This window comes from Excalfactoria chinensis, chromosome 11 (assembly GCF_039878825.1).
Source record: "Excalfactoria chinensis isolate bCotChi1 chromosome 11, bCotChi1.hap2, whole genome shotgun sequence".
In the NCBI taxonomy this organism is placed as follows: Eukaryota; Metazoa; Chordata; class Aves; order Galliformes; family Phasianidae; genus Excalfactoria; species Excalfactoria chinensis.
The window spans coordinates 13,272,501-13,291,081 of NC_092835.1; the positions used below are offsets into that span (position 1 = coordinate 13,272,501).

The following is an 18,581-nucleotide window of genomic DNA, read 5'->3' on the forward strand; positions in this document are numbered from 1 at the left end:
CAATTTATGCTGCAAGTAATTTCTACTATTAATCTGATACCCGTTCCACTTAATCCAACGTGAACTTTATTAAAAGTGCACATTTGCGGGGCGAAGGCGAAAGGTAAATTTACTTCTGCACCGACCGCACCAGAAATACATTTTAAGAGCAGATCTCCCTGTAAGGGTGAACTCCGTGAGCTTTGAACTGTAACAAAAGGGACCGGTAGGAAAATAAATACACTCTGCTGCAGCCCGCTGAACTTTTTGCTATTGATCTTTAGCCACGGAGCTGCAACAGAAACTCGAACAAAGCAGAACTCAATCAGGTGCAAGGAGTGCTCGCGGGGCCACCCTGCCCGTTCCCAGCTGTGCTCACTGCGAGCGCCTCAAGGACGCGCGCCGCTACGTTTGCCCGAGCCCCGCGCGAGATGTAGAAGAATGAGCCAATCTGAAGTCGCGGTACGAAAGGAAAAGAAAGGAGCGCTCGGAATCCCGAGTTTTCACTCTGCGACCGCGAGGCACAAAACGCACAGCCGCCCCTCGCAGCGCGTCCTGCCCTGCCTTGTCCCGCTCGGATGCGGCTGCCGCAGGGCCGGGATTACTGCAAATCCCGATCCGGGGGCAGCGGCCCGCGGGCAGCCCGCTGAGAGCGCAGCGCCCGGGCACGCCGACAGCCGTAAGGCGAGCCCGCCGCTCCGGCCGGGAGGGGGGAAAAGCTCCAAGAGATGTGAGAGTAAAGCACGCTCCTTCCCAGGCTGTCGGCCGCAGTCTTTAAACGGGAGCTTTGTCGTTTACTCATTTAACTTCCGATAGCCACGCGCATCGCACGCAGCTCCGCTTCCGCGCCACCGCTTCGGGCAAAGCCCAACTTAGCGCACGTCCATCGCTCAGCAACAGGCGGAGGGCCGCTCGGCTGGCACGCCCGTCTCAAGCTCGCAGGGTCTCGTTTTTGAAAAGGACGCACAAAATCGGATCCGAAGGCTGAAGCCAGGGGAAAATGGCTACTTTTCAAAACGATGGGTGGGAGCGACTGGCTCCGCTCCGTCTTGTAGCAACAAAACGGAGAGGGAGCGTCAGGAGAGGCAATTAAAACAAAGTGAAGATGTGGAAAAATCCCCCTCTGCTTTCCCAGCAAGATAATTTCCATCTCCGCTTTCCCCTTCCCCGCTCACTTTTAAAAGTTCCAAACTCTTTCCCGGGAGGCCAAGGAAAGGCAAACAAAAACTGGACGCTTCCCCAATTCCTGCTCGAAACTTCAAGAGGAAGTAGGAATAACATCGGCAGAAAAATAAATACGTTTGCTGAGATGAGGCAGGGGACGAAGCTGAGCGAATGGCAAAACCCGAACGCACTCAGAACGCCCAGAAGTCGCTTGCCACGAACCGAATGACTTTCAAGAACCGTTTGGGCAGAGCTGTACGAACCGAACGTCCCCGCGTCCGCTGCTTTCCGACGCGTCGGGCCCGGGCTTCGGGGCGCGCTCACACGGGCGGGACGGCATCCCGCTAACTTTGCGACCCGACTATCCGCGCGGCGCTGGGACCCTCCCCGCACTCCGCGTGCAGCGCTCCGGTCCCGCTCCCGGGAGCGCTGCGGATGCCGGGCCAGGCAGCTCCGGGCGGCGGCGGCAGCAGCGCCGGGCGCCCACAGCCGGCCCAGGGAGCGGAGGGCCCGCGCCGCCGCTTCCTGGGGAAGTTGCCGGGGGAGCCCGAGGTGTTTCCTCCGACGGGGCCGGGCGGGGAAGCGGCACCGCCGCGCCCCGTTCCTCCCTTACCTGCCCTCCCGGAGCGCTTCTGGCCCCCGGCTCCCTCCGCCCCGCCGCTCGCCCGCCGCATGGCCGCTGGGTACCTGCACCGGCCCCGCGCCCGGCGGCCACTTGTCGCCCTGCGGCCCGGCGCAGGTACGGACAGGGCACGGCCCCGCGGCGGAACTGCTCCGAAATCCCCTCATCGGGAGGGGGAGGGACGAGGGGGAAAGAAAAAAAAAAAAAAGAAATTAAAAAAGAAAAAAAAAAAAAGAAAGGGAGATTCCACACGCTGCCTCTCCAAACCCTGGCGGACACAAAGCCGCTGTTTATTCCTCGCTCACCGACTCGGAGAGAGAAGGCGAAGAAGAAAAATAAAAAACCAACCGGAGGGAGAACGAGCGGATCCCCGCCTCCCGGAGCTTCAGGCTGGCGGCCCGGGGCAGCTCCAGGCGCGGGGCGATCCCCCACGGCCCGGCCCGGCGGCAACTTTTCCGTCTGCGGGAAGTGCTCGGAGCCGGAGCGAGGGGGTCGGAGCGGGTGGGGGGGGGCGCGAAGCGGGAGCCCGGGGGGAGCTTTCCGCCGGCGGGGCGGTGTGGGTGGCCGGGCCGGGGCATCCGCGGCGCGGGTGCGGGCTCGGGGGCCCCGTCGCAGCCCCGCTTTGTGCCTCCGCTCCGCGGGGCGCGAGTCCGTCCCCTGCGGGCTCGGGAGGGCAGCCCGCCCCGCGGGGGGAGGGCGGAGGGAAAGCGGCGGGGAACGGAAAGAGTTCGGGGGTTCGTTAAGAACCACGAGAAAGAGAACGGCGAGTTGAAAAAGAAAAAAAAAAAAAAAAAAGAAAAAAAAAAAGAATAAAATCAAAGGCGACAACTCGGGAGCGAAAAGGGAAAAGAACCCAAAGAACCCTCCAACCCTCCCCCGGCCGTAACTCCCGGAGAGCGGCGGTCCCGCTCCGCAAGGTAAGCCGCTGTTTTGTGCGTTTGTGTGAAAACGCGTGCGAGGGAAAGCAGAGGCACTCACCATTTCGCTGGGATAACGAGGCCAGATCGGGGTCGGATTGGAAATGCTGAGGCTTCGCCTGCTTCCTCCGCGACATGCTGGCTCAAACATCAGCTGGGGCAGAATAAAAAATTACTAAAAAAAAATCTTCTCAAAATTACGGAAATCGAGCCTCCCCCCCCCCAGCCTCCCCGGTCCTCCGCGCACCGCGCATGTGTCCTGCTATAATTATGATTATCAATAATGCATTGCGATTAATCATAGAGGGGCTCTTTGAAAGGCGATTGGCACATGGCCAGCTCTATTCAAACCAGCTCGCCTTAATCAATTAGGCGCTGATTTGCTGGAGACCCTTGTCTCTCCGCCGCTCCCACCCAATGAGTCGATCCATGCGGCGGGAGAAGGGGCTGGATTTCCCCAAAGCTGTTTGGATACAGTTTAACCCTCTTAGCAACCAGCTGGGGCCGCGCCGCGCCATCCCGGTTACTATAGGAATGCGGCTCCCCGCGCCTCTCCCCGCAGCCCCGACGGGCGCCCCGCGCTCCCGCCCGCCCTCCGCTCTGCGCCTTTTTTGGGGGGCGGAGAGGAGGGTCCCGGAACCCCCCCAGCCCGGACCGGCGGGGACAGGGCAGGAGGGCGGCAGCGCTCGGGGGAGCCCCGCAGCCGCTGTGCGCAGTGCCGTGCCCCGTACCGCTGCCGCGAAAAGTTTCGGGTTTTTTGTTTTTTTTTTCCCTTCCCCCCCTTTCACTCGGCTTCCCCCGCTTCTGCTTTTCCCCGCATTTGCAAATAAAGCTCCGTTCTCGCCTCCTCCACACCCCCACCTTCCCTCCCCCCCCCCCCCCCTTCTTCCCTTTCCATATATCACGGGCCCGAGGGGTGCTGAAAATAGGAAGGGTTTGGCTTTTACCTCACACATTCCCAGGACAATTAGGGACCGCTGGGAGCAGCGGGCGGACCGGCCGGCCGCCCCGCCCCCGGCCCCGCTCCGCGCCGGTTGGTCGCGCCCGGAGTCACTCCGCCGCCGGCGCCCGGGGAAGGTCGGGGCGGGCGGCGGGGCCCGCGGCGCCGGAGCGGGGGGCGGGCGGCTCGGCACAGCGGCTCGGCTCCCCCCGGCCTTCCACCGCCACTCCCGGAACGGGACGAGGGGGCGGTGCCGCGGGCGCCTCTGCTCCCCCTCCCGGCGGCAGCCTCCCGACTTTTGTTTCCTTGTGGGACGCGGAAGCGGTGCGCGGTCGCCTACCCACGCCGGGCCGCGCGGAGCTTTCACGGGTGCGCAGCGGAGCCGCCAAACCGAAGCCGGGTCCCGCGGCGGCTCCGCGGCCGTGCGCCACCGGGCGGAGCCGAGCCCGTCCCGCCGCCGGAGGGCTCCCGGGCCGCTCTGTGCGGCCGTGAGGCTCCGGGACCGGGCGCCGCGGTGCGCCCGGAGTGAGATGCGTAACGCGCCAAAGTTTGTCTCGCGGGTGTTACTGCCCGAGGAGGAACCTCTGACAAACGAATGTCACGGGCTGGGAAAAAAAAAAAAGTCCATTCGCAAAGAGGCCGCGGCCCCCGCCCGCCGCCTTCCGCGTCTCTCCGTCCCGCAGCGCCCCGGCTGCTCCCGCGCCGCTCTGCCCTGCTGCCTCCGCGCCCCGAAGGAACCGGCCCTGGGGGCGCGGCGCTCGGCAGCTCCCGTCCCGCACCGCCCCGTCCCGCACCGCGCCGCCGGCGCTCCCCCTCCCACCCCCGCCGAATTATTTACTCTGCCGTGGAAACGACTCCTTTTCCCGTATTAATATTAACAAACTCTGTAAAAGCGGGAGGCTGAGCAGCCACAACTCATTTCAATTTCAAATGAGCCGGCAAACCTGGAAAGCGAGCGGGAGGAAAAGGGAGAGAGCGGCGATGTTCCCATTCGAGAAAGCGGCTCGCTCGCGTTTCCTTCTCATTATTAAACGAAAGAGACCGCAAAACGATTAACTCGAAGGGGGAAAAAGCCCACCAGCCGCAAAAGCAAACAAACAAACCCAAACGAACGGACGAAGCCCCCCCGGTGCCGCCCGGTACTGCCTCGGCGCTGCGGAACAGCCGCGGCCGCCGCTGCCCGTTTGCGTGCGGGGAGAGCCCCCTCCGCCCGCAGCGCTCGGAACGGCGGAGTTTGAGAAAAAGACAAACGAAGCCATCAGCGGGGTGATGGTGAAGGATGGAGATAATAACCCTGCTATAGGTGCTACCGCACGTGACATGATTTTTCGCTGAATATTTCAAGAGGTGTTTGGGCAGAGATGGATACGCCCGGCGCACGCTGCCCCCTCCTCACCCTCAGCCGGGGCACAACCCCGACCCGGCCGTCCACGGCCGCCCCGCACCGCACCGCGCACCGTCCACACGCGGAATGCCCCCGCGGCTCTGCCTGCACGGCCGTGGCCGCACCCGCACCCCGGGCCGCTCCCGTCCCCCGCCACCTCCCGCGGGTCCCCATCGGCCGCTTTCCCCGAATTATTCCCCCTTACAATGCCATGACGCGTTTGTCGATTAAACTAAAGACAAATTCCCCCAGTACCTTCGCTTCGTGGCAGGGAAAAGCCGGCCGGGCTGGTAATTAAAAGGTAACTACGAGGAGAAAAACACAGGTTTAAAGAAAAAGAAGAAGAAATTAACCGGGAGGAATTAAGTTTTGTAACTTTTTTTTTCTTTTTTTTTTCGTTTCTCTGCTCCCTCGCTAATGCATAAAGCGGCACTTGGCATTTAACGTAGGGCCGCTCGATTATTTATTGTTTGTTTTCCTCTCCTTCGCTGGGGGCCGGGAGGGGTGGGGAGAAGGCGGGGGGCAGAGAGCACCGCCGGGGCCGGGGGGAGATCGGTGCTTATTGTTGGTGATAGCGATACATCAATTACGTGTCATTGTCTCCCGCAGAAGTTGTGAGAGTTCACACGCGCAATGCCCGCTCCCTCTCGCAGCCCCGTGACAGTGACGGAGCTTTTCCCTCCCCGACACACCTTGGGGATTTTGTCTTTTTTTTCTTTTTCTTTCTTGCTTTCTTTTTTCTTTTCTCTTTTTATTTTCTTTTTTTTTTCTTTTTCTTTTTTCTTTTTTTTTTTTCTTTTACCTCGGATTATTCTTTTTAATAGAGGCGAGAGGCTTGCTAATGCGCTTCGATGCAAATCAGCCCTGCTGGAAGGCACCCGCGGAGGGGATCGATCTCCAGTTCATTGAGATGAGCACTGAAGGGAGATGGCAAACAGGGGATAATTTGCAGTTCATTCTGCCGAGAGACGCTTTCAATGAGATGCAACGCACCAGCCTGCCTTATTGTTATTAAGGTTTGCGCTCAGCCCCGACACCCTCCGCACTCAGGGGTTAAAAGCTCCGCAGTCCGCACCCAGCGGTGACACGCGGTTACCCCGAGCCGGGCGCAGTGCCACCGCTCTCCCTTTGCCGCACACCTCCACCCGCAGCCCGGGGCACACAGCAGCCCGGCCCCGCTCCGTGCTGCGATACCTGCTCCTCTGCAGCACCACTTGTCCCTTTCTTCCCTTCTTTGCCTTTTTCTCCTCCTCTCCGTTCTTTCTGCTCTCTTTTTAAACTAAAAGAAAAAAGAAAATACACTGCAATAACAGCTTCAAATTTCGTTGCAGTTGACCCCTAAAGCAAGCCGCTTTCCAGCTACACCAGGTTACATCTATTTCAGCATCGTGTGTAATTAGGGGCTCCCAGATGCTGCCCTCAGCCGGGAACTCCGATGCAGCACGAAGTTTGAGGCCGTACCGGGGCGCTGCCCGGGCAACACCGCAGTACCGCGGTTCGGCGCTGCCCGGCGAGGGAACGGCGGCTCGGCCGCTGCCCACCTCTCACCTTGGTTGTTATTGTTATTTCCTAACGATAACTCCTCGGGGAAACAGAAACAGGGGGAGATGGGGAGAAGCAGCGTGGAATCCTTCTCCATTATTAGTGACAACTAATAATTGATTATTGCTCTCACACACGAGCTTTTAGCCGCATAATGGAACCGTAAGCAGTACGGGTTGAACTAAAGGGGAAAAAGGAAAGAAAAAGAAAAAAAGAAAGGGAAAAAAAAAAGAGAGAGAGAGAGAGAGACAGAGCCTCCCCCTCTGCCCCAAATCTCACAGAATCGCAGCCATGGGGAACTCCCCCGCCCCCGAGATAAAAGCGGACGTGACTAATGCCATGGGCGGCCAAGGTGGGATTGTTTAATTCCGTTCCCTCTTTGCACGTTCGCTGCCTTTGTCTGACCCGATGGCCGGCACATTTTTACACCTCGCTGTCCCTTCCGAGTTTATTGATGAAGGTGCTTCTGAAATGATTATCGGGAGATTTACGGCCATCACTACCCACCTACGGGAAAAGTAGTAAAATCAATCCCTCAATCAATCGGAGCCCTCTGTGCATATCTTTTTAATCTGCTCTTTGAGCTGTTTTATTACAACAGAAGCATTAAATATGTTTGTTTCAAATTTAACACGAATGCCTCCGAAGGACTCTGTCAATTTAAACATAAATCACGAGGCAAACGAGCTGGGTGGAAAGTCCTTATACTCGGGGCAGGGTGGTTGCAAACCGAGGGCAATACCTGGATGGCCGCATTCCTCTGCCAGCAGCATCCCGCTCCGGCTGTAGGCAACTGCTGTGCTTGTCCAGCCCAGCCCGCGGGGCAGAGAAGACCTACAGAAAGATGAGTACATCACACTGCTAAAGACTTCCATGCCGTTTAATGCGGCTGCACAGAGAACCTGGAGAGTGCTGGTAATTAGAAATACTATCACATCCTGAAGCCTGTCATTATTTCCTTATTTATTTATTTACTTACTTACTTTGGTAGCAGAATGTCTTAGTCCCCAGGTTAGAAATAATCCCCATGTTAGAAATCGCCTTGGTTTGTTCAGATTATGTAGCATACACTTGACAAAATTCCTTGGTTTCAGTAGTGTTATCGATCCCAAGGCATCACGCTAACCTTTGTGTACCTTTTCTCAGACTAATGAAAAAATCAGTGGGGATTCCAGGTAGGCTGCTTTGGCCCGAAATTTTCCCCACTGATTTGTTACACAGCGGCCATCAAAGGGCAGACAGCACAAGTCTATTAGTTCTATAAAGGATGAAAAATGAAGAATTTGATTTGATCCCACAGAGGAACTCTTTTTCTTCAAGCCACATTCCTTTACATCCCAGGTTTTTTTTCCCCTACCCCAGCGTGTCACAGCTTCATTAAGGCAGAATATAACCTCTCTGGAAAACCAGAAGTTCAGAAGTGTTAGACACGGATTTTTTCAGCTGTAGATAAAAATGTTTAAAAACCATTCTGGGCTGCAGAGATTTCTTCCAAAGGCACAATGTGGTGTCTCTCATTGCAGAAACATTTCTGGGTAGAACGGTGGGAAAAAAAAATAAGGACACAGAAATATATCCATGTCAAAAGAAAAGTCATGACAAACCCACCCGATATCAGATGATGAGATACACGAGCTATCGGACTGGATTTCCTCCTAACATCTTGCTGTACAAAAAGTGCATTTATACAGTAGGAAAACTTCACAGTCACAGTTGCTCTGCACCTGGGTATATTCACATGGAACTGAAAATCATCACAGCCATCATTTCTTCAATCGGAGCACTATCTGAAACAGTATAAAGTACAGAGGTGGGAGCCATTTACAAGCAAATGAAGGAATAAGACTGAGGGAAGTATCTTGCAGGATATTTAAGGAAAAAAGTTCCTTCAGGATTTACTTACCTTTGAAACAAAAATAATACACAAAGTTCTGCAGTTTGTCTCAATACAAATGCAAGGCCAACATTTCATATGGCAACTGTCTAGTAGCGTGCAGATGATTTTCTACCAAGTAATCATCTGATAAAGGAAGACCTGTTGTTGTCACAAACAGATTTCTGCTGTCAAATTGGATTTACCGAGTGTGCATTTTTATTTACATTTTAAAGTTTCATTTTAATTTGGGGAATCTGTGGTGATTACAGGATAAATATGTCTCCAACCTCAGGGGAACTGTTGCCTGCACAGTCCCAAATTTCTCGACAGATGAAACGAGCCTGACAACTCCATTCATTTTCACGGCGTTATATTTGATTCAAATACAGTGGAAGCATTTGTAAGTACATGGATTTTGTTTGCATAATATCGAGGTGCCCTGATTAATGCATAGTGTTTACAACGTGAAAATTGTCATACTCCCTGCATCAACGCAAGGAGCTGGCTTGGCAGCCGCTGGCTGCAATAAAGTAAATGCTTGTGAATAACGTGCTGCTTTCCATGCCTGAACTAAGCAGTGTCCTCACAATCCGCCTTTTGCATCCACTTTGGGCAGTGTGTTAATAGAATTGCTCTGCAATGGCAATGTGTAAAACCCCTCTGAGTGTAAATATGTTCACCCAGACCTGCACGCATTATCTAGAGCTTATGGGGAGCCCATTTCCTCAGGGAGCAATCTGATCTCCCAGCCACATTGTTGCAGTTTTATTTTCTTGTTATTAGTAATCATTTAATGTTCAGGTGGCAACAGCAGCCAATCCCTACCTCAAAAAGTAAACCCAGGACTTTCTCATTAGTGAAATTAAATCTGGAGCTGGAAGAGGGGGGAAGAGTCCAGAAAACTGAGCTGCTGGGCAGCTCGTACTGAGCCATCAGCAATTCAGAGAGAGCAGCAGTAAGCACTTCATAAAGCCAAGATCATAGAGTTACATCTAGAGGATGGAGCCTTCTCCATCCCTAAGCAAAGCTCAAGTCACCAGAATCAGAAGAGCAATCCTCAAGAAGAGATGTCAAAAAGACCCTTCTTCACAAATCCAGAAACCAGATTTGGTTTCAGGAAATTATTTCTGTCCTTCACATACCTTACATGGTAAGCTCGGGCTGTTGGCATGGCTGTACAAACTGTTTCTTGAATCTCACTCCGAGTTACATATTCTGTGTTACAGTCATTCACTGAGCTTCCAATTCCATCTCAGAAGGGGTTTTCTCATCTATTTGCATGCAGTAATGCAGACTTCTGAGGTCTAGCTGGCTATGCAGTCATGAAGCTAATCTGAGCTTGCTCCTGACTGCTGGCACCCAGAAGTTCTGTCCAAATAAGAATTTAAAGCTTCAGTCAGTTTTAGATCATCTTAAAAGCAATTGGTGCAAAAGCATATATGCAAAGACAACTAGTCTGTACTGGTTCAGCAATTCAACCGACATTATGTCATACACATACTGCAATAGAGCAAAAAGGGGAGAGTCATGCCTGAATATGAGGAGATAAAATACATCGAAGAAAGCCAAATACCAGTGCTTATTCTACATCCATATGTAAAGCTGCAGGAGGGATCATATGCTCATTTCTGAGTCCATGAAAAGTCACCTGTCCTCAGAAATTTGCAAGGCAAACACCCAGTCCTAAACACGTGACAGGTATGATCCAGACTAGTGCTGGAAGCAGAGCATTGACAGGGCAGCACAGGAAGTGTTTTAGTCCAGAATTTGATGATCACGAAGGTCCGTTCCAACCTAGACAATTCCACGAGCACATTTCTGGCAGGGGCAATCTGGGATGATCAGTTAAGTCATTTCCCACCACCATCTGCCACTGCCCCGCACCAGGACAGTGCTGTCCCCAAGCTGTCACCAAGCGATCAGTGGGTGAGCACTCCCAGTCTGCACTGCTCTAGAGCTAGCAAAAATGTTTGCATGACATAGACCGCCAGCAAGGGATGGAAATCTGCATGGGGCAACAGTGCGTGGTATGGTAAGTTCTTAAGCTGTTCCAGCTGTTTGCAAATAAAATATGCGCCTAAGCCCCCAGTCTATACAAACTGATTTCTGAGAGGAGCTGTATTTGTGTGCGTGTGCCAGATCAGGCCCATTACTAACTTCAGATGAGTGTAAACAACTGCTCCATAGAAAAAAAAAAAGGTCTAGAAAAGTCACCAGTGACAATTACTAGTGTGTACATAACATACCTCTTAGTAGGGACGCCTCATGTTAACATGTTTAGTTGACAGTTGCATACGTCTGCACTCCCATATATTTTGGGGCTAGAAGTCACTTGCCCTGTCTCTGAAGTTTACTTGCCCTGTCTGCTTTTGCAGTTGAAACAGCTTCCATTTCTATGCTGCATGAGAGCACAAACAAAGCTATCATATTTAAGAATAACAGTTTCAAAGGAAACAGAGCCAAATGCATTATAAACGTACTGAATTAAATGGAATTAAACAAAGGATAAATATGGCTTATTCTCTCTTTCTCCTTCAGCACTGTCCTCTACGACACTGTACATGTAATCTCACAATACAATAACATTACTGCACTCACTCTGTTCAGGCTATGCCATTCACTCTTTGTTTCACTCCTAGAAATTTCTAATAGCAAGTTTCAATTTCACCCAGTGCTGCTCCCTGAGGGCTGCCAGACCCGCTGCTCCTTTGCCCCATTTGTAATGGATCACTCTAAGGTAGGACAGGACCTGACCGTGTTCAGTGATGGGAGTCACACTGAGCAGAACCAATTAGGTAAACTCAGTGCAAAGGTAGAAAAGGAGATGGACGTGAGCCTAATGGGTGAGAGATAGGCAAACTGACATGCAGGGCCAGCACTGCTGCCACCAGCCACGCAGAGCAGCAGCTGCCTAGGGCTGCAAAATGTTTTGTAACACTTGCCTGCGCTCATGATGGTGCCTTGTGAGGGGCCTACATTTGATGTTTCGCCTGGAGCAACAAAATCCCATGGCTGTTGCTGGTTGCTGTATTCAGGAAAGCCTGCAGGAATTTGTTTGCTGGTACTCATATGACTGGGAAAGAACTCGCTGTAAAAGCTCTGGCAATTTAGAAGTAGTTCTTAAACCACCTGTTTAATTGTGTTCTTCACAGGTAACCTTGGGTCTTAAACGGGTTACTAAAAGAAAACATGAATACTAAATAACCAGAGACAAAAACTGTTCCGGGTAATTTGCTTCCATCTTTTGTGATGGCACACTTATTTTTGCAAGAGCTGTAAACAGGAACACACTACAGAAAGTTCTCATGGGATTGAATCTCCTTTCAGAAGTGAACTGGAGAATTTGTTTTGTGTTTCTTACTCTGCTTTCTTATTGTCATTCTCATAAAATCAATCAAAGTGATAACTGGAATGTCTAGAAACAGCCAGAATTTAATCTGGACGAATTATACACAAGTATATCTGGCAGTGTATCTGTTTAAAGGAGCTATGTATCACTACAGAGAATGCACTGTTCTATGCTTGAAGCATTGACACATATTGCCAGGATTATACTGATTTCAGTGCTTGGAAGCATGCCTGCTATAAATCAAAAATAAACAGAATTTGAAAATAATTTAAATACTTTCACTTTATGACTAACTCTATTCTAGTTGCTCACACGGTTTTCAGTAAATACTAGTCACAAAACCTCACCTAACCCCAGCTTTTGTTGGGCCTCAGGCTTTGGGAACATCCAGGTGACAGCCCAGGCTCTGTAGTTCAGGCACATGACTGCATTGATATGGCTATTGGTCAGGCAGCACAGACCTGTTAAGTATTTCTACACTTATATTTCACTTTCTGACTGGTGTATGAACCCTTTCTATGCAGGATACGTACTCATTTCTAGGGCAGGGGAGAGAGCAGTTCCCTTCCTTGAAGGATTTTTTTATTCCAAAATGCTAAGAGCATGCTGCAGGAATTGAGACATTGGCTCATCAAGCTGGAAAGGGCACAGGTGAGATCCTGCTTTCCACAGTCCATGCAGCAGAGTTACTGACCTCTGAGTGCCAACCCAGCCTCTGCGTAGGCAGGTAAGTCCTTGGTGATGGAGCCGCAGGGCTGAGGACTGGGGCCAAACTGCTTGGTGGTACCTCAGTGCTCTGAGCTCCTGTTTGCCCACGGATCCTGTCATTTCAGGTGTCATCTGAGAAGAATACAGAGCAAATTGTGTGAAGTTTCCTTCAGTGCATTTTTTTCAAGCCACGTGGATGTTACTAGATAAGGATTTAGTCTATCCCAATATAAACAGCTGCACTTTTTAATACATAACACAGAGTAACCAAATGTCTCAACTGCATTGTATTTACAGGTTCCTTGAAAATGACAAGGCAAAACAGTTTTACACTGGACTTTACTATCTGTATATTTAGTGATTTATTACATCTTTCCAAATCAAATAATCAGTGTAATTTGGACTCAGTTGTGGAAAGCTGGAAGGTGCCTGACTGGTGAACGAACAGCATTAGAATCTCCAGTTCTTTCTCTTTTACTCACAAAACTGTACAAAATAGCAGTACTGCAGGCTAAAACTTTTCCTCTTAATGTAAAAACTTTCCTTCTCAATCTCAATTCATTTTAAATTGTTATGCTTTACAAACTTCCAAATGGGATTCTAATTGTTGACAGACATTTTACATTACATGTGTCTATCACTTTGATTTAATATGCATTTTCAATGAAATTTTAAAAAGGCCTCTAAGGTGGCAATTTAACAGCAAGACATGCTGTGAATTTTAGATATAAAAAATATCTTGTCTGCAAAGCTTTTTTTTGTACATATGAAAATGGCCTTCAAGGGAAAAAAAAAAGAAGTTGTCTATGGCTGAATTATCAGAAGCTAAAATCTCTGAGAATCTTACCTACTGCTTTAGTCAATCACAGCCATCAGACGTAAACCAGCTTTTACATTTACACAGCTTTTCAGTAGCACACTTCAAAAACTATTAACCATGAAAGAAATAAAATCTGTCTGGAAATTCTACGTCTGGTTTATTACATCTCATGACCTGATTTAATTTTCTGCTACAGAAAACGGGCATTGAAATGTCTCCAAGTAATAGGTACTTCTTGTCAAGTTTGGTAGGAGACATTTGAAAGGAATTCCTAATGTATTCTGAAAGATGGGAGAAAAGCTAGCTTTCCTGCGTCCCTAGGAGTGGAAACCAGACCTGGGACAGCACAGAAGCTAGAGGGGACCTGTTCTGTGTCAAGTCTACTTTTGAAATCATCAGAATTGTCATTAATTGTAGGCTATGTGCAGACTATAGACATCAACAGCTCAGAGGGAGAAGCTCTACAACTTTTACTTCAAGTCTGCAAAACAAAATATTAGCAACTTTAGAATAGTTGCTTTTTTTTTTTTTTTTTTGTTTTCCATAACATGAAAACAAACATCTTGGCTTTGGCTTGCTTGATATAAATAGCTTTAGATCTTCTTGTTTTAGTGGTCCTGCACGGTGTCCCAAAACTTGCATTTGATGGCAAGAATAAACATTAATTAAGCTTCAAAGGCTGCCAAAGACTCTAGTTATTTTGATTTAGGGAAATAATTTAGATTAATCCCTATGTTTGTGTAGAAAATATGTAATGTAATCCATTTCTCTGTCCCCAGCTTGAAGTCACTTACTATTGGGAAAAAAATGTGCTTTACTAATGTTTCCTGTCTTGAAAAAAAACAGAAAAAAAAAACAACATAGTTCATATCCTTTTAAAGAATCCTGGCATAGTGACATTGGGAAACAAATATTATAATACACAATTGTGTGCTCATATCTCCACATAACTGCTATTAAAAGTAACACGCAAAACTGAGTTCTCCAGTGGGAGCACTAAACAGAGATTTTATATAGATACATATACATCCAGATTTTATACACGCATAAATATATATATATACATTAGCAAAAGAGCCAATTACTTCCTTGAACGGCTTCCTGCCTTAGCACCCCAACTCAGCTGAATGCTGTTGTGATCCAGAAAACTCACGGTCAGCCCTGTAACACTTTTCTCTTTATGCTGAGCCCCTCTCAAAACTAAGCAGAAATTTTAATAGGATGAAGAGCTTTGATTTTTACTTCAAAATTAATCCACTTCTCAGCTGAAGGAGGTATGTGGAGCACACTGACAGAGCACTGAGGAAAAAAATGAAAGGAGTGAGAACCTCAACGATTGTAAATCACCTTAATGCCACTGAAGCCAATAGGACTACGTCAATTTAGACTAGCTGAGGTTGTGGCCTAATATTTGTGCTGAAATGTTGAGGCTATAGCAATATCCCTGAGCTGTATAAATATTTGTTGAAAGCTGCCTGTTAGTGTGCCTGGGGTGGGTTGCTCGTCAGCAAGCAGTTTGGACTCGTGTCTTTTACCTTTCTTGAGGAAACCCATTTTTGGGGGATGGGAATTTAGCCTGAGCAAAGAGCACAGATATGATCCTTCTTACTTTATACAGTGATTATACTGTGTACAGTGAAACAGTAAGTTTAATCTGCACTTTTGAAGCTGTACCAGTCTGACCGTCCTACACTGATTCATACAAATTACTGCACATGAATGGCCAGTAATGTTTACAGAATGAATTAGTTTGACTCCAACTCTCTGGCCAGAAAGTAATCAAAATGAAGAGCCAGGCTATTTCTGAAATTCCAGCTTCCTCACAAGAAACTGGATGCTCTGTCTCACTAATCAGCATATTAGTGTAAAATGTACGTGTTCGGTACAGGCGGACAATTAATAACAACAGTGATTCTAAGCAGTGCGCACACTAACTGTTCTAACCCCACACTGCTCTTGTGTGGTGGGCAAATCCAGCTGCAGCACATAGTATGGAGAAAAAGTGAAAAAATGTCTATAAGTAAGTGATTAATCCACAAATTGTGCAGCTGTTTTTTGTTCTGTTTTGTTTTCCCATATATATGAAGTTCCTGGTAACTTTTAATTTCACTTCTTTCAAAACCTATACATCTACTGTGGACATATAATCAGAAGTCTTCCTATGCAAACATTTGTTCTAGGTTTATTCATAATTGGTGCCCTTTCTCATAAAATCTTCAAAGCTCTGGTTTATTTTCTCATCAGCCATCTTAGTGTAAGAACTGTAAGAATTCAGCAACATCAGCACTACCTGCAGAATTACCCTATAAAACCCACCAGCTTTTGTTAGATCTAACATAAAAATGATTATGAAATAATGTTATTTAACCATTTGAGTAAGGATCGTCTGAAACTCAAAAGGGTAAGTGAACTTTCTCTTAGAAAAGCAGCCTCCTAATCTGAAAAGCACCACTTCATATAAAGCCGGAGATGCCTCAGAGCCAGATTGTTTGCTCCTGTAAATGGTTAGAGCTCCGCAGAGGGAGAATATGAAATAAAGCTCTGTTGATTTTCCAGCAGAGCATCTGAACCGCTTCCCCCGCCCCAGTCAGTTAGAGCAAAATTAAAAGAAAAATAAACCTGGATTTGTATGTGAGCTCTTCATTTGGTGTAGATTAGCACATCTCTACTGGATATCTGACCTAAGTAGAATTACAACAGACTTACCAACAAGAAGAGCTGGGCCAGGGTATTTTAAAGGTGATTTCATACGTGTGAGTGGAAACCTGATTCTTCCTTCTTATTCAGTCTGAAAATGAGAAAGGTACAACAGAGCTATAGAGCAGTTGTGACACTGATTTTTTTAATTTTTATATATTTATTTATTACAAAAGTAGGCTAAAGAGGCTCAGTTTTTCCAAGATTACCAACCTCTGGTGCAGTGGATAGCTCAGGCCAAACGGCAAATACCTCCCCATCCACATCAGCGCTGCATCCAGCCCGTCAGCTTTTATTTCCAGGCTAAACATGTGAATCCAGAGGAGTAGTAAAAATGAATAACTCAGCTTTTCTTATTAGTTATTATTATTATTTTTCTATTTTGTCATCTCAGGGTTTCTACAGGAGCACTGAGAATTTCATCAGTGATCTCTCCACACTCTGTAGCATTATGCCTTTGTGCTATTATCCATCCGTATGCTTATCTACCGTGTATCTATCAGCTGTATGAAAATAACTATCAGTCACTTCACCCCAGAGCAAGTATCAATAGGCAGAATGACAGCGGCTAGTTTGCACACTTGAAACTGTTTATTTGTTGCAAAGCTGCACAAGATGTTTATCAGTAAGCACCAGACAGCCATGCAGAAGAAGGAGCCTTAATTCTGTCTGAGACAGCCTCTTATTGCTATTGATAGTTAGCATCAGTGTCCAGTCTGAGAAATGGAAGTGCTGCAGGCAACTTCAGTCAAGACACCCTATTGATCTACTGCTTCCTTTGCCTCCCTGAAGCTAGAGAAGAAAAATAAAAAGGGGAGGAAAAGCTTGCTGTACAAGGGGCAGTGCAGCACTCTATGGCTTACCATCATTCAAAAGGGGTGTGTACGTGCATGGATATTCCTGATATTCAATGCCTCAGACAACTGTAAATCACACACACTGCCATGATAAATATAAATGTCAATGTGTTGGAAATGTCCTTTATATAAGAGGTGTCACTAGAACTACATTTTTAGCATGAAACATTTTTGCTGCTTTTTATTTTTCATTGACTTATTGTGCTTCTGTTATATCCTGTCTAACACAATCAATCTAAAGCATAATATCTGAGAGTCCTATTCATAAATAATACATATTTGGGTCATTTTCATTTGTATTCTACAATGAAGATTTACAAGCCAGAAACAAAACAAGAAACAATGTGTGGAATGTTCTTATTCAGTGGATAAGAATATATTACTGTGATCAATTAATCTGCTTTTCTCTGCATTAGGTGGACATCTTTATGGTACATCCATAAGGGTTTATAACTTAGAAGAGACAGAACCAGCTCTGAGGCTCTAACATAAAATGCCTGTACTCAGAAAAGAGAAACTTTTCCAAAGTTTTTTTTTTCCAATGGGAAATGTGTTAATTTTGGCAAACTCAATCATAGCAATACCCCATCTATCAACATACTGTGTCACTTTGCTCTATATACTTGTCATGCTAAATGAAACCAAAAATGGACTCCATTACACCACAGGTAAAAGTCAAAATAATAATTCCAGGGATTTTTCTAGTGCTGTTCATCCAAGGATATTTACATTCCACTTAGAAACCATGTAAATTCATTCTACAGTAAGGCAAACTGACACACAGAAAGGTACCAGCTTGTTGGGTTATGTTTTTTTTTTGTTTTGTTTTTTTGTTTGTTTGTTTTGTTGTTTTTTTTTTTTTGTGGGTTTTTGGTGGTTTTTTTTGGCCTAAAGCCTGCACACCAAAATGAGTTTAAAAAATAATAATCTGTATGAAAATAAATCCCAAGAACAAAGTGCAACAAGAAAGGTGAAAGGAAAACTCACATGAGCATTGTGGTATACCAATCTTTCACGTAGGAAGATAGTTGGCGGTAGAGCTGGTGTTCTGATGATGGGCCATGTCAGAGGAGCAGCAGTAACAGCCCAAGGATTTATAAAATGCTGTTTGTAAAGAAAGAAAAAGAGTTAGTTAAAAAAAACAACACATCAATGTTACTTTAGGAAGGAAAGTCGGAACATGTAAGAATATTTTGGGTAACAAACTGGTGAGGAAAAGGCTGTGTGAGTGGTGGGAGCAAGGACAAAGTAGCCCACTGGGGCAGCTCCCCTCTTTACTCCAAGCACTGAGAGATGCAGACTGTGCTGTGTTCATTGCTCTGGACTGTGGGTTACTGTATTCCTTTTTCAGCCCTGGAAATTTACTACAAGTGTATCTCAGATAAAAAAAGTGAAATGAGTTTTGCAACTACGACAAAAAAGCAATTTTACATTTCATAGGCCTTTTAAAACCCCTTTCAATAGAAAATAAAAATAACAGTAAGGGGGAAAAAAAAAGTTACATTTCAATTCCCCTTTTTATAGTTTGATGGTGCAGATGTTCCTGGGTCAAAGGTGAATATGTCTTCAGGTGTCAAAAGATGGAATAACCCAAGTCAAAAGTGGTCCAATCCCCAGAACTGTAACTGTGTGCCAGAATCTCCCCACCTTGGAAGCTTGCAATGTGCTCCAGGTGTGTTACGCTGAACAGACCTGGTAGTCATTTTAATATTTTCCATGCTCATGT

At 47.5% G+C, this 18,581-nt stretch overlaps 1 protein-coding gene and 1 long non-coding RNA gene across 4 annotated transcripts in view; both read right to left on the reverse strand.

Moving 5' to 3' along the window:
- Positions 1-3,754, reverse strand: part of SALL1 (spalt like transcription factor 1) — a 15,200-nt gene extending 11,446 nt beyond the window's left edge. Inside the window, exons 1-2 of one of the 2 annotated variants that reach the window (XM_072346574.1) lie at positions 3,630-3,754; positions 2,744-2,836 (exon numbers count right to left, since the gene is read on the reverse strand). In XM_072346574.1, the coding sequence (XP_072202675.1) occupies positions 2,744-2,819 (76 nt within the window). In that variant the 5' untranslated portion in view covers positions 2,820-2,836; positions 3,630-3,754. Of the gene's footprint in view, positions 1-2,743; positions 2,837-2,929; positions 3,520-3,629 lie in introns of those variants that run through there. The other variant, XM_072346575.1, reaches the window with a different exon arrangement.
- A 4,518-nt stretch (positions 3,755-8,272) lies between these two features.
- LOC140257472 (uncharacterized) lies at positions 8,273-17,962 on the reverse strand. 2 transcript variants are annotated; one of them, XR_011905026.1, is made up of 7 exons: positions 17,843-17,962; positions 16,212-16,301; positions 16,008-16,089; positions 12,468-12,613; positions 10,671-10,822; positions 9,567-9,792; positions 8,273-8,335 (listed from the first exon to the last, which is right to left on the reverse strand). It is a non-coding gene; the product is annotated as an uncharacterized lncRNA (long non-coding RNA). The 2 variants fall into 2 exon arrangements; XR_011905027.1 differs by lacking the exon at positions 16,212-16,301 and having other exon boundaries at positions 17,843-17,956.
- Positions 17,963-18,581: the final 619 nt, after the last annotated feature.